The following is a 12,381-nucleotide window of genomic DNA, read 5'->3' as shown; positions in this document are numbered from 1 at the left end:
ACCCATTGTATCAAGACCGCCTCCACAAGGAAAAAAAGACGGGTAATAGTTATAGATGACTCCCATCTGAGGGGGACAGAAGGACCAATATGCCGGGCTGACCCTGCTCTGAGGGAAGTCTGCTGCCTGCCTGGATCCCAGGTTAAGGACATCACTAGGAAACTTCCTAGCCTGGTACGGCCCATAGACTACCACCCATTATCGCTCTTCCATGTGGGTGGTGATGAAGCTGAAACACGGAGTCCACAGTTGATCAAGAGAGATTTCAGGGCTCTGGGAAAGCTGGTAACAGGATCTGGAGCACAGATTATCTTTTCTTCTATCCTTCCAGTTGCAAACAGTGACACTGGAAGAAGCAAATACATCCAGTCGATTAATACGTGGCTCCGTGGCTGGTGTCATCGCCACAATTTCAGCTTTTTCAATAATGGGATGGGGCACACGGCACCAGGCCCACTGGCACCAGATGGGACTTGCCTTTCTCAGAGGGGGACAAGGGTCTTAGCACAAGAGCTAGCAGGGCTCATTGACAGGGCTTTAAAATAGGTTTGAAGGGGGAAGGGGGTAATATCAAGATTGATAAAGATATGCTGGAAGCACCTGAAGAGCAGCAGAAAGGAATTCCAGCCACTCCAGCCAGGAAGTCAAATTCATCTGGGGTCCGACTTAAAATGCCTCTACGCTAATGCACGCAGCACGGGGAATAAGCAGGAGGAGTTAGAAGTGTGAGCACGCCTGCTGGAATATGATCTTATTGGCATCACGAAGACGTGGTGGGATGAATCCTATGACTGGAGTGTCAGAACGGTACAGGCTCTTTATGAAGGACAAGCAGGGGAGATGAGGGGAGGTCTTGGTCTCTATGTCAAAGACCAGCTGGAGTGCATGGAGCTGCACCTGGGGACGGATGAGGAGCCAACTGGGAGCTTATGGGTCAGGATTAAAGGGAGGGCAGGGACAGCTGACTTTGTAGGGGGGGTCTGCTACAGGCCACCTGACCAGGAAGACTGAGTGGGTGAGGCCCTCTACAGACAGATAGGAGCAGCCTCACGTTCACGAGCCCTGGTCCTCACGGGAGGACTTCAGCCACCCCGATATCTGTTGGAGGGATAACAGAGCAGGGCATAAGCAATCCAGAAGGTTCCTGGAATGCATTGATGATAACTTCCTTCTCCAAGTGGTAGAGGAACAAATGAGGAGAGGTGCTTTGGTGGACCTTGCTCTCACCAACAAGGAGGGGCTGGTAGGCAGCGTGACCCTCAAGGGCGGCCTTGGCTGTAGTGACCATGAAATGGTGGAGTTCAAGATTCTTAGGGAGGTAAGAAGGCTGCATAGTAAGCTCACTACCCTGGATTTCAGGAGAGCAGACTTTGGCCTCTTCAGGGATCTCCTTGGTGTAGAGTACAATGGGATGAAGCCCTGAAGGGAAGAGGGGCCCCAGAAAACTGGATAATATTCAAGGATCACCTCCTCCAAGCTCAGGAGCGGTGCATCCCAACAAAGAGGAAGTCAGGTAGGAACACCAGGAGGCCTGCATGGATGAACAAGTTGCTCCTGGACCAACTCAGACACAAAAAGAAGGCCTAGAGAGGGTGGAAGCAAGGACAGGTAGCCTGGGAGTAATACAGAGAAATTGTCCGAGTAACCAGAGATCAGGTTAGGAAAGCTAAAGCCCTGATAGAGTTAAATCTGGCCAGGGACATCAAGGGCAACAAGAAAAACTTCTATAGATATGTCAGTGATAAAAAGAGATCTAGGGAAAACGTAGGCCCTCTCCGGAAGGAAACGGGGGACCTGGCTACCCAGGATATGGAGGGGGCTGAGGTACTCAATGACTTCTTTGCCTCAGTCTTCACTGGCAAGAGCTCCAGCTGCACAGCCCGAGTCACAGAAGGCAAAGGCAGGGACGGGGAGAATGAAGAACTGGCCACTGTAGGAGAAGATTAGGTCCGAGACCATCTAAAGAACCTGAAGGTGGACAAGTACATGGGACCTGATGAGGTGCATCCGCAGGTTCTGAGGGAGCTGGCAGACAAAGTTGCTAAGCCACTATCTGTCATATTTCAGACGTCATGGCAGTCTGATGAAGTTCCCACTGACTGGAAAAGGGGAAGCATAGCCCCCATTCTTTAAAAAGGGAAAAAAAGAAGACGCAGGGAACTACAGGCCAGTCAGTCTGACCTCTGTGCCTGGCAAGATCATGGAGCAGATCCTCCTGGCGACTGTGCTAAGGCACATGGAAAATAAGATGATTGGTGACAGCCAACATGGCTTCACTAAGGGCAAATCCTGCCTGACTAAATTGGTGGCCTTTTATGATGAGGTTACAGCATTGATGGATAGGGGAAGAGCAACTGACATTGTCTACCTGGACTTGTCCAAAGCATTTGATACTGTCCCACATGACATCCTTGTCTCTAAACTGGAAAGACGTGGTTTTGATGGGTGGACCGCTCAGTGGATAAGGAATTGGCTGGATGGTCACACTCAAAGAGTTGTGGTCAACGGTTCAATGTCCAAGTGGAGACCAGTGACGAGTGGTGTTCCGCAGGGGTCAGTACCGGGGCCAGTGCTATTTAACATCTTTGTTGGTGACATGGACAGCGGGATCGAGTGCACCCTCAGCAAGTTTGCAGATGACGCCAAGTTGTGTGGTGTTGTGGACACGCTGGAGGGAAGGGATGCCATCCAGAGGGACCTTGACAGGCTGGAGAGGTGGGCCTGTGAGAACCTCATGAAGTTCAACAAGGCCAAGTGCAAGGTCCTGCACATGGGTCAGGGCAATCCCAAGCACAAGTACAGGCTGGGCAAAGAATGGATTAAGAGCAGCCCTGAGGAAGAGGACTTGGGAGTGCTGGTGGATGATAAGCTCAACGTGAGCCGGCAATGTGTACTGGCAGCCCAGAAAGCCAACCGTATCTTTTTACAAGGGCGTGTAGTGAGAAGACAAGGGGCAATGGCTTTAAACTGAAAGAGGGGAGATTTAGATGAAATTAAATATAAGGAAGAAATTTTTCACTCAGAGGGTGGGGAGGCACTGCAACAGGTTGCCCAGAGAACTTGTGGATTGCCCCATCCCTGGAAGTGTTCAGGGCCAGGTTGGATGAGGCGTTGAGCAACCTGATCTTGTGGAAGATGTCCCTGCCCATGGCAGGGGGGTTGGACCTAGATGATCTTTGAGGTCCCTTCCAACCCAAACCATTCTATGATTACTTGGGTTTTTTTTTTCCTTTTTGATGAAAGAAAAGTATAGTACCATGTATCTAAGTTGGGTGTTGTGACTAGTTGGCAGCTCAATCTTTTAAATGCTGCAAGTCAGATAATTTTAGAGAAGCATGTATATAAAGTCCAAAAAGTATAAATGAAGCTTATGTCAGTTTCTGTAGAGTACAGAAAAACTCAGTTGGCCTTTTGCTGTAATTGCAAATTTTTCCTATGCACTAAAAATAAAGGGTCTGTTTTGCATCTCGAATGTGATTTTCTTTATGCTGCATTTGGATTTTTATAAAATCTACCAACTCTTGAATAGAGACCATTCCAGGCTTCAAGAGGCAAATTTTTGTAAACAATTTTTTTATGCTATCAGTCACGCTGCTTATTGCTATTTAATTGATAGAGTCAGATACTCAATTTTTTCTATCTTGATCTCCTGGTTTTTTGTTTTTGTTGTTGTGTGTGGTTTTTTTTTTCCTTACCCTGTTGGGAGTACAGGTATCAATAAATATTTAGAAAGTATTAAAGCTTTGACAATTACCTCTTTTTTTCTCTTTTTGTTTTTAAATACCTGTATTGTGCAAACAATAACAAGAAATACCTCTGTGTTTCTGTAATGTTGTGAACTTTGAGATAGAAAAAGAAAAAAAGCCCTTTTAGAAATATATGGGGAAAAAATTCCTCTGAGAAGAAAAGCCGTGAACAAAATCCCATCCGTTACAAGTTTTAACCCTAATGCATTTCAAAGTACTATTTGTTAGACTAGACAAACTGTTGAAAGAAAGAAAAATCCAAGTAGGATTTCTCAGTTACTGTTGATGTAAAAAGTCTTCCAAGCTTGTCCAGCTGTGCAGGAAGCCTTCTTTGTCATCACATCAGCTTTTTCTGTCCAGTAAGTAGTGTGTGGAAACATCAACGTTACCAGTACTGTGGTATTTGTCTGTTTGTGGTTACTTTCCCTGCTCAGACCTTAACAAACTGCAGCAGTGTGTTCTTGCCTGCATTTTCTATCACTGTAGCTGTCATCTTGTGCCCACAGCTAATGCTCTGCCTAGTATTTTAAATAAATTTGGTGTACAGAGCTACTTTTTAATGCTTAGGATTTTTCAAGCAGAAAGCTACTGCTAAGGTATTTTAAACCTCCTTATACTTGATTTTTTTGTGTAAGATTGTAATATTTTTTTTCCACATGTATCCTTTATTCCTCCTCCCTTATTAATCACAGGGGTCTCTCCTTACCAAGCAGTCCTGGCACTGCCAGGTGCTGTGTCCTCCATTTTTTTCTACTGCTAGTTGATGAATTATAACCAGAAACTATCACAAAAGACAAGTAAAATACCCAGCACACTTGCAAATCATAACACTTGCAGTCCCTCTGTGCAGAGGAGTATTGACCTTCCTGACCTTAGTAGCTGCCTGGCAGAGTGTCCATTAAGGATCTGAGCTTGAGCTGCCTGACAGTTGGATGGAGCTTAAGAGCTGCAGGTTGTGCTGTTAGACAGAAGTGGCAAGAAAGGAACAGGCTGTTTCTACTGGTGGTACTGGTTATACCTGGAGCTGGCAGGGGTTTGCGAACAATATTAGTGGGCCCTATGAATAATAAATTGTTTAACTGCATACTTAGAAACACAATTTCCTTGTAATTTCCTTGTTAACAAAATATTTAACTTCCCAAGAAGAAAATGTTGCCTGAACCCATATGTGACTTCTTAGGATCCAGGTCATGACTTCAAATTAAAAAAAAAAAAAAGTTGTCTTTGAGAGGATATAGTTCAAAGACACAAAGCCTTTGGAAGGAGGTGGCTGGAAGAGATACCAGGGATTGCCTGGGGGCATCTTAAAGACTGAGATAAGTTTAGCCCTTCTCCCTAGGGGGTAAATTTGGGCTAAAGAAGTTGATTTCAACAGAGAATGGCATAGGCAATAGGCAGTCTGGGAGTGAGGTGGTTGCTCGGGACTGTGGACGAGCACGTGTTTCTGAACAGGAATTCTGTTGATTTAACTGAATACAGCTTAATAGTTACGCACACAGGCGGTGTTCAGATGTGGTCTCAACAAGTGCAGAAATACACTGGGTTTAACTGCATCAGCTCAAAGTCAGCAGTTCAGCTGAAGCTGCCTCTGCCTGAGGTGGACTGGACTTTTTATGCAGTTTCTCTTTATGAATATTGAATGTTAGAGGATCTTACCCAGCAGAAAGTCTTGACTTTCTGACCCAGCAGTCAGCCTTGTAACAGAATCTGAGATATAGATTTTTTTTTTTCTTTTCCCACTTTTGAGGAGCACTTCCTTCACAGAGGCTTACAGCAAATTCTCGGTTTCTTATGAATCAGCAGTCTTACTTTCTTCAAGAAGGTAGAAGAGCAGTCATTTTGAAGGCTCCATTTTCTACTTTTTGAAGGAATGCTGGCAAGTGGTGTTATGGTATTTTAGGACATAGCAGGCAGAGTACAATTAATCTACAGGTACCTCTTCTGTTCCTCTCTGAAGTTGCGAATTATGTAGATAACACTGGGACAGAAGCAGAAGCAAAGGAGCCTTCTCTTCCACTTCATTTCCAAGCAAGTTTAAAAGTTACACAATATATGGTATTGTTTTAAGGAACTCAAAGTATTTGTACCAAAATTTCCTTACTATTAAGTAACAGTGCTTGCTGAAGCTCGCAAAGATACTGCTGACTACATGATAAAGGCTCTGCTTCATTTCAGCTTCCACATGGCATCTGAAATAGCTGTGATGAAGTGCAGCTGAAATACCTCTTTTCCTTCATCATGTTGCTGTAGTCGCAGCATATTTGGCACTCAAAGGGAAGATAAAATGTGAAATAATTAAAAAATACCATACCATGTATAGTAATATTTTAATTGAAATTATGTATTCTATTAAGAGGATTAAGCTTTACTTTATACCAAATTGTCATCTTATTTAAGTTTCTCTGAGAGCTTCATTTTAAGTGAAAAGGGGGAAAAAGTGATTCCTTTTGGGATGAGAAGTCCCAAAGACAGCCTCTCGGCATGGAGGTATATTTCTGAGATCTCCTTTAGGTTCCCCTGTTAGTGTGTAGCTTCCTTGAGAACTTTGAAAACATCTTGACTTGACCCAAAGAAATCTAATCCTAGATTCTTGAAAAATACGTATTTTGAACATCTACAGAAAGTAAGGGTTTTCTATTTATTTTTTTTTTAATATGTCACCCCGAGGGGCCTGGGGACCCAAGCTGTGCACACTGATAATAGCTTTCTGGAGAATGTTTAATCAATGCAGTGCCTTTCCTGGCTGCAGCCCTCAAAGTAGGGAGAAGTGCATGCTGTCTTGGTGTCCTCATTGAACTGTATGTATTTCTGCTTTTTTGTAATCACAATATGTTTGGTGAAGTCCCTTAGCAATTCACAGCACATAAGTAATACAACAGTCAAACAGAGTGCTTTCTACCTCAGCTGGCAGTAACTTGAGTAATTTCCATGCGGTAGGTAGTAGAAACTCCAGGACTGAGGTGCTCACGGTAGTAGGTGATGTGAGTACAAAGACTGGAATCCAAGTACACTGAGCAGTAGGAGGAACTGTGCTGTTTTTTTGTAGTTCACAAGTAAAACGAGTCTCAAGATTAGCAAGACTAACTAACTTAAACAGCTACAGGAAAACCAGTATTTGGATGAGGTGCCTCTGAGGGTGACAAAAATCAGTGAAAGTCAGGCCCCTTTCAGATGTTTTAGCTATATACATGGGTCAGATGTTTTAGCTATATACGTGTTACCAGTTCATTAAACAAGTAATCTTTTGCATGATGAGGACTGATACTACTAAAACTATGGCTGGAATCATATATGTTGTTTATACTGTAGGTGGCTTTGCAGAGCACAGAGAGGGCCATCTAGGAGAAAAGAAAGAACTAAGATTGGTTCAGATTGTCTTTCAGCCACGTGTTCTTGGATGTAAGGGACAGTGCAGTTTTGGTTGGTTGTCAGCAGCAGAGTAGGGCTCTGACTGTCACGTGCTCTGGTTTTAGTTCTGCCCTCTGCAGCTGCCTGCTGGAGATGATATGAGTTAGAGCTTTCAGGAGCTTGCATCCAAGCCATCCACAAATTAAAACACGTTACTTGGTGATTGCCTACCATCTCCAATAAGACATGCTTCCTCTCTTTCAGTTGTTTAGTTCTCTTAGTTGGGCAACATGGACATAGAGTGCCATTAAAGTTCACCTCAAAGAATAGGTTGAATTTCTGTGTCAATTTGTTCTAAAACTGTGTCAGAAAAATGCTTTGAAAGGATTGACACAGTTACTTTGCCTGGCCCTGGAATGAACTAGAATCAGAGACATTACTGGGCAGAAAAGAACCATTTTGGCAGATGAATTTTCAGGTGGACCAGTTCATTGTGCTGCTAGACAAGTGCTTGTTGGTGTAGTGGAAGGAGCATGCCTGGGATAGCTTTGTGGAATGTCTTCCCCCCCACCTCATAGCTATGCTGTTTATAAAGCGTTTGTTTAAATACAGTTTTACTGTAGGCCTACCACTATTATTCCAGTGTCTAAATAGAAGTGTACACCATTTAAAAAAAGGGGAGGGGGGGAAAAGTTTACCAGTTGGCTGCTCAGACCAGTCTAGCCCTGGAAAAATTACTTATCTCTCATATTCATATGAATTTATTCTGACCAGTGAATTAAAAAAAATTTAGGACACTTATTCCTAAATAAGTCATATTCTTACCAAATATTTTCAGACCCAGAACCGTATATAAGTAGGTAGTCTTCTCCATAGCACTGTCCTTTTTATATTGGACCTGTAGGTTTTATGGCCTTTGAAAGGAGTCTGATCCTTAGGAGCTGCCAAGGAAACCTGAAACTCAGTCCTCTTCCAGGTGCTATATCCAGAGCTGCCATTTTTTCTTAGTATTCAATGGGTAGTAATAAACAGCAATGCAAACACAATGTCTCTGAAACAGTATTTTATTTTTTGGGAAAAAAATTATATACTGTTCTAATTAGCTAACTAAGTACTTACATATTGTCAATTTTGGTGCTCTTTCCTTTTAAGTGAGGATTTTATTTAGAGGGGAGGGAGGGAATAGCCATTTTAAAAAGGACTTTTACAAGAAACTGCATGTTTTGTGTCTTAAGGGTTATTTTGAAAGCTGCAACATACATAGAAACAGGATAGCAGGTTTTGAAGTGAAAGCATATGCCAATCCTACGGTAGTTCGATGTGAAATCCATCACGGCCAGACTGGAGGAATCTATGTTCATGAAAAAGGAAGAGGACAATTCATAGAGAACAAAATCTATGCAAACAATTTTGCTGGTGTTTGGATTACCTCAAACAGTGACCCAACAATAAGGTACCATTTTCCTCATTGATATTTTACTGCTTAGAAGAAGAGATTTGATGGGGATGGGAAAAGTGCAATTTCATTTCATTTCATTTATAATGAACTGTAAATGCTCCTGTATATGCAAAAATGAAATTGCTGTCTGTGCGCAGTTGAACTGCATTTTTAATTTGTGTGTATACTTGGAAGAACGTGTTTCTCAAAGTGACAGAACATAAATTCTCTATTTTAACTCTGACAGTCCTAGACACTATATACATGTATAGTATTGTACAGTGTATTAAAATAATTTCATAATGTGGATACTTTTGTTTCTTAGGGGCAATGCAATTTTTAATGGGAATCAAGGTGGTGTTTATATCTTTGGTGATGGAAGAGGCCTTATTGAAGGAAATGACATTTATGGTAAACTAATTTGCTTATTGCATCTTGAATTCTGCTTAAAATGAGTTTGTAAGTTGTTAACAAAAATGTTATTTAATACAGGTAATGCATTAGCAGGAATACAGATTCGAACAAACAGCTGTCCCATAGTTCGACACAACAAGATTCATGATGGTCAACATGGTGGAATTTACGTAGTGAGTATTACCTGCAGGCAGGCATGCAAACTGGTTTGCTCTTCGTATAAAAGTTGGAAAAGGGTAAAATGCTTGATTGTACTTACAGTGGCTGAATTTCTTACGTTACAAACTAGGTTAATTGTAATAGACTGAAGGCTGGTGCTGATATTTAAAAGATGAAGGCTCTTATGAATGTCACTAAATTATTTCTGTTACAGAGTAAAAAATTAAAACTGGAATAGATGACAGAATTTCACCATTTCTTGGTTAAAAGCTTTAAAGGCTTAGTTTTCATAGTAGTTCGTCAGTATTTAAAGAAAAAAAAATGAGAAATCTGTTCAGCTCTTGTGGAGTGTAATGTGTTTACCACTAACCTCAGAAAATATTTTTTTTTTTGCCTTCAGGATGATATACATTGCAATTGCTGTACGGTCGTATATTGTAAAAGTGAGGAATAAAGCGCAATTTCCAGCGTGTGCAAGGGCTCTGCTAATTGAACTGAAAGAGCTGTCAGGTTCCCTTAAGCAATATCAGATTTTGAGAAATATTTGTGTATCTTTCTGCCAGAAGTTACCTAAGGTTCAGCTAATGCTGCAAGCATGCAGCTTCATCTCTTCTTTCCGTAAATCTAACCGGAACAGCTTCCCCTGACCAAGAACGCTGTTGCTTTACTTTTAAGCACAAACACATGGTAAAGGTAGTTACCTGAAGAGACGTGCCAATTTTTTGTCGGTCTGGTGGACAGGGCTGGGTGTAGGTTTAAGTGCCAGGTGCCACAGCTTTCATCTAGTTGCACGGTGCTGGGAAGGTACTTCTTCCAACAGCTAGCAGAGATTTGCAAATAAATACTGCTGCAGAGCCTTGAAATACCATGATTTACATGCAGAGTGTTCTTTGTTTCATGGCAAACATTCAAAATCATGATGCACTGCTATTTAAAAAAAAAAAAAAAGTGAAAACATGTACTCAAATAGAAAAGAAATACTTTGCTACAGTAAAGAAGCCATGTTGGGGAGGGATGGGTACAGCCAGAAAAACAGTACTGGCAGTTGGCAGGTTCTCTCAACTCTTAAATTGTCCTGTATTTAGCATGAAAAAGGACAAGGTGTGATTGAGGAAAACGAAGTTTACAGCAATACTTTGGCTGGAGTCTGGGTGACAACAGGGAGCACTCCAGTCTTGCGGAGAAACAGAATACACAGTGGGAAACAGGTGAGTTTTGCTCTGTGGTTACAAGTGAGCCATAGAGAAGAAAGTTGTTCTGTGTTTTTCTACTTCATTGCTTTGGAACTAATAATTTAATTCTTGATGTGTTAGGTTGGAGTTTATTTTTATGACAATGGACATGGCGTGTTAGAAGACAATGACATCTATAATCACATGTACTCAGGGGTTCAGATAAGGTAAAATGTGTTCTGATTTTATGTTAAAATGGATGTAGCTTGTTTTGTGCTCTTTTGTATCTTTTTAACTGTTCTTGTCATTTTGTTTCTAAAAATAATTCTTTTTGAAATTCAGTATGTCTGAATATAGTCTGCTTCAATTTACAAGAAGGCTATTACTAGAACAGCCTGGATGTTGACTAGAATGTGTGGCCCTGAAAGTCTGTAAAGCTAAAATATGTTTGCATGTTTAGAAATGACCATATTTACTAAGGTTTTTAAGCAGCAAGATCTATGGAGCACTTCTGTAAGAGGTGTTCTAAACGTTTGGGAGATAATAAACTGTTTTAAATTACTTCTTTGCTTACATTTCTCTCTAGAACTGGAAGCAACCCCAAAATTAGACGCAACAAGATCTGGGGTGGTCAGAACGGTGGTATTCTTGTCTATAATTCTGGTAGGTTTGTCTTGCACATTTATCCAGAATTGTTTATTTTCTGCAATATTATCTCTTCCCATTTATTATCCTTTTTGATTTTATTTTTTTCCACCCTTCCTTCAATTTTAGGGCTTGGATTTATAGAAGACAATGAAATTTTTGATAATGCAATGGCTGGTGTATGGATTAAAACAGACAGTAATCCTACACTAAGAAGAAATAAAATCCATGATGGAAGAGATGGAGGCATCTGTATATTTAATGGGGGAAGAGGTAGTTTTTTTCCCTTACTGGCATATAATGAATATTGTGGATAAGAGTTTAATTTCAGATTAAGCAGTGTCCTTTTTAAAGTGCTCTTTAGAAACCTAGCTCTTGTCTTCTGAAGTAATAAAATAGTTATAACGAACATACAGTGATTCTTTTTAGCCTTAAATTACATCAGTAATACTGAAATCTGTGGGAGGCAGAGAGGTAATTAATCTCATCCAAGAAGATTGCTGCTTAGGACAGTCCTTTTATCCCATCTGCTTTTGTAAGCTTTGCCATTTGACTGAAAGACAGTATTGAATCCAAGTCATGTAGCCAAAATTGTGCATCTGAAGAGTTCGGGTTCTGCCAGTGTCAAAGATTTAGGGGGAAAAAAAGACAGATCTTTAAGAAATCTCTAGTATACTTGTAAATTTAGAAGTGGTCCTCCTGAAATCCCCTGACTGTTGTGTGTCCCGATGTCAGCTTGTGATATTTTGTAGATAATAACTTGGTGTAAATGAGCTTTAATTTTAAGCTAAGCGTTTCAAAGTAATCCTATCCTGCAATAACAAAAATGCAAGTTGAGCTTTGCTTCGGTAGGCTGCTCGTTTTGGAAGACAAGAACAGAAAGATGTTAGAAAAATTGAAGAAAAAATTTGGACAGTGAAAAGACTCAGTTTTTCCTCAAAAAGAAAATGGAGTTTTCTGTAACGGTGCATACAAAATCCCAAGTTGTATTCTGTGTACTGAGAAAAGGTAACACTGACGTGATCATACACTGAGAATCACTTCAAACTTGTATCACTAACTTCAGTGCTATCGGTGGGTATTCCCCCCATGAAAGGAATTAGCAGGATGATGATACATGAGATGTTTTTGAAAACATGTCACGGAATGGTTACAGAGAAGGAAATGTTAACAAGCTCAAATGTCATGTTTGTTGGTCTGTCATAGGTCTTCTGGAAGAGAATGATATCTTCAGGAATGCTCAAGCTGGTGTTCTTATCAGCACCAATAGCCACCCTGTGCTAAGGAAAAATCGGATATTTGATGGATTTGCTGCAGGTTCGTGTTGCTTAAATCAAATTTTGAAGTCTTAGAGCTTAGAGTAAGCTCTTCACAAAACTAACTCAGTTTCTTTACCCTGCAGTATTTAGACATTTTAACAGAGATTGGGATACCCTTCAGTGTATTCTAGAAATCATTT

At 41.0% G+C, this 12,381-nt stretch overlaps 1 protein-coding gene across 2 annotated transcripts in view; it reads left to right on the top strand.

Moving 5' to 3' along the window:
• Positions 1 to 12,381, top strand: part of FBXO11 (F-box protein 11) — an 80,256-nt gene that overhangs the window by 63,593 nt on the left and 4,282 nt on the right. For both annotated transcript variants that reach the window (XM_086631781.1, XM_086631780.1), the window contains exons 12-19: positions 8,330 to 8,547; positions 8,858 to 8,943; positions 9,025 to 9,119; positions 10,191 to 10,313; positions 10,419 to 10,504; positions 10,864 to 10,940; positions 11,052 to 11,195; positions 12,129 to 12,239. In XM_086631781.1, coding sequence (XP_086487907.1) covers positions 8,330 to 8,547; positions 8,858 to 8,943; positions 9,025 to 9,119; positions 10,191 to 10,313; positions 10,419 to 10,504; positions 10,864 to 10,940; positions 11,052 to 11,195; positions 12,129 to 12,239 — 940 coding nt within the window. The remainder of the gene's footprint in view (positions 1 to 8,329; positions 8,548 to 8,857; positions 8,944 to 9,024; positions 9,120 to 10,190; positions 10,314 to 10,418; positions 10,505 to 10,863; positions 10,941 to 11,051; positions 11,196 to 12,128; positions 12,240 to 12,381) is intronic.

The sequence above is a fragment of the Tauraco erythrolophus genome, chromosome 2 (assembly GCF_009769465.1).
Source record: "Tauraco erythrolophus isolate bTauEry1 chromosome 2, bTauEry1.pri, whole genome shotgun sequence".
NCBI lineage: Eukaryota > Metazoa > Chordata > Aves > Musophagiformes > Musophagidae > Tauraco > Tauraco erythrolophus.
This window is presented reverse-complemented; position numbering and strand designations above follow the sequence as displayed.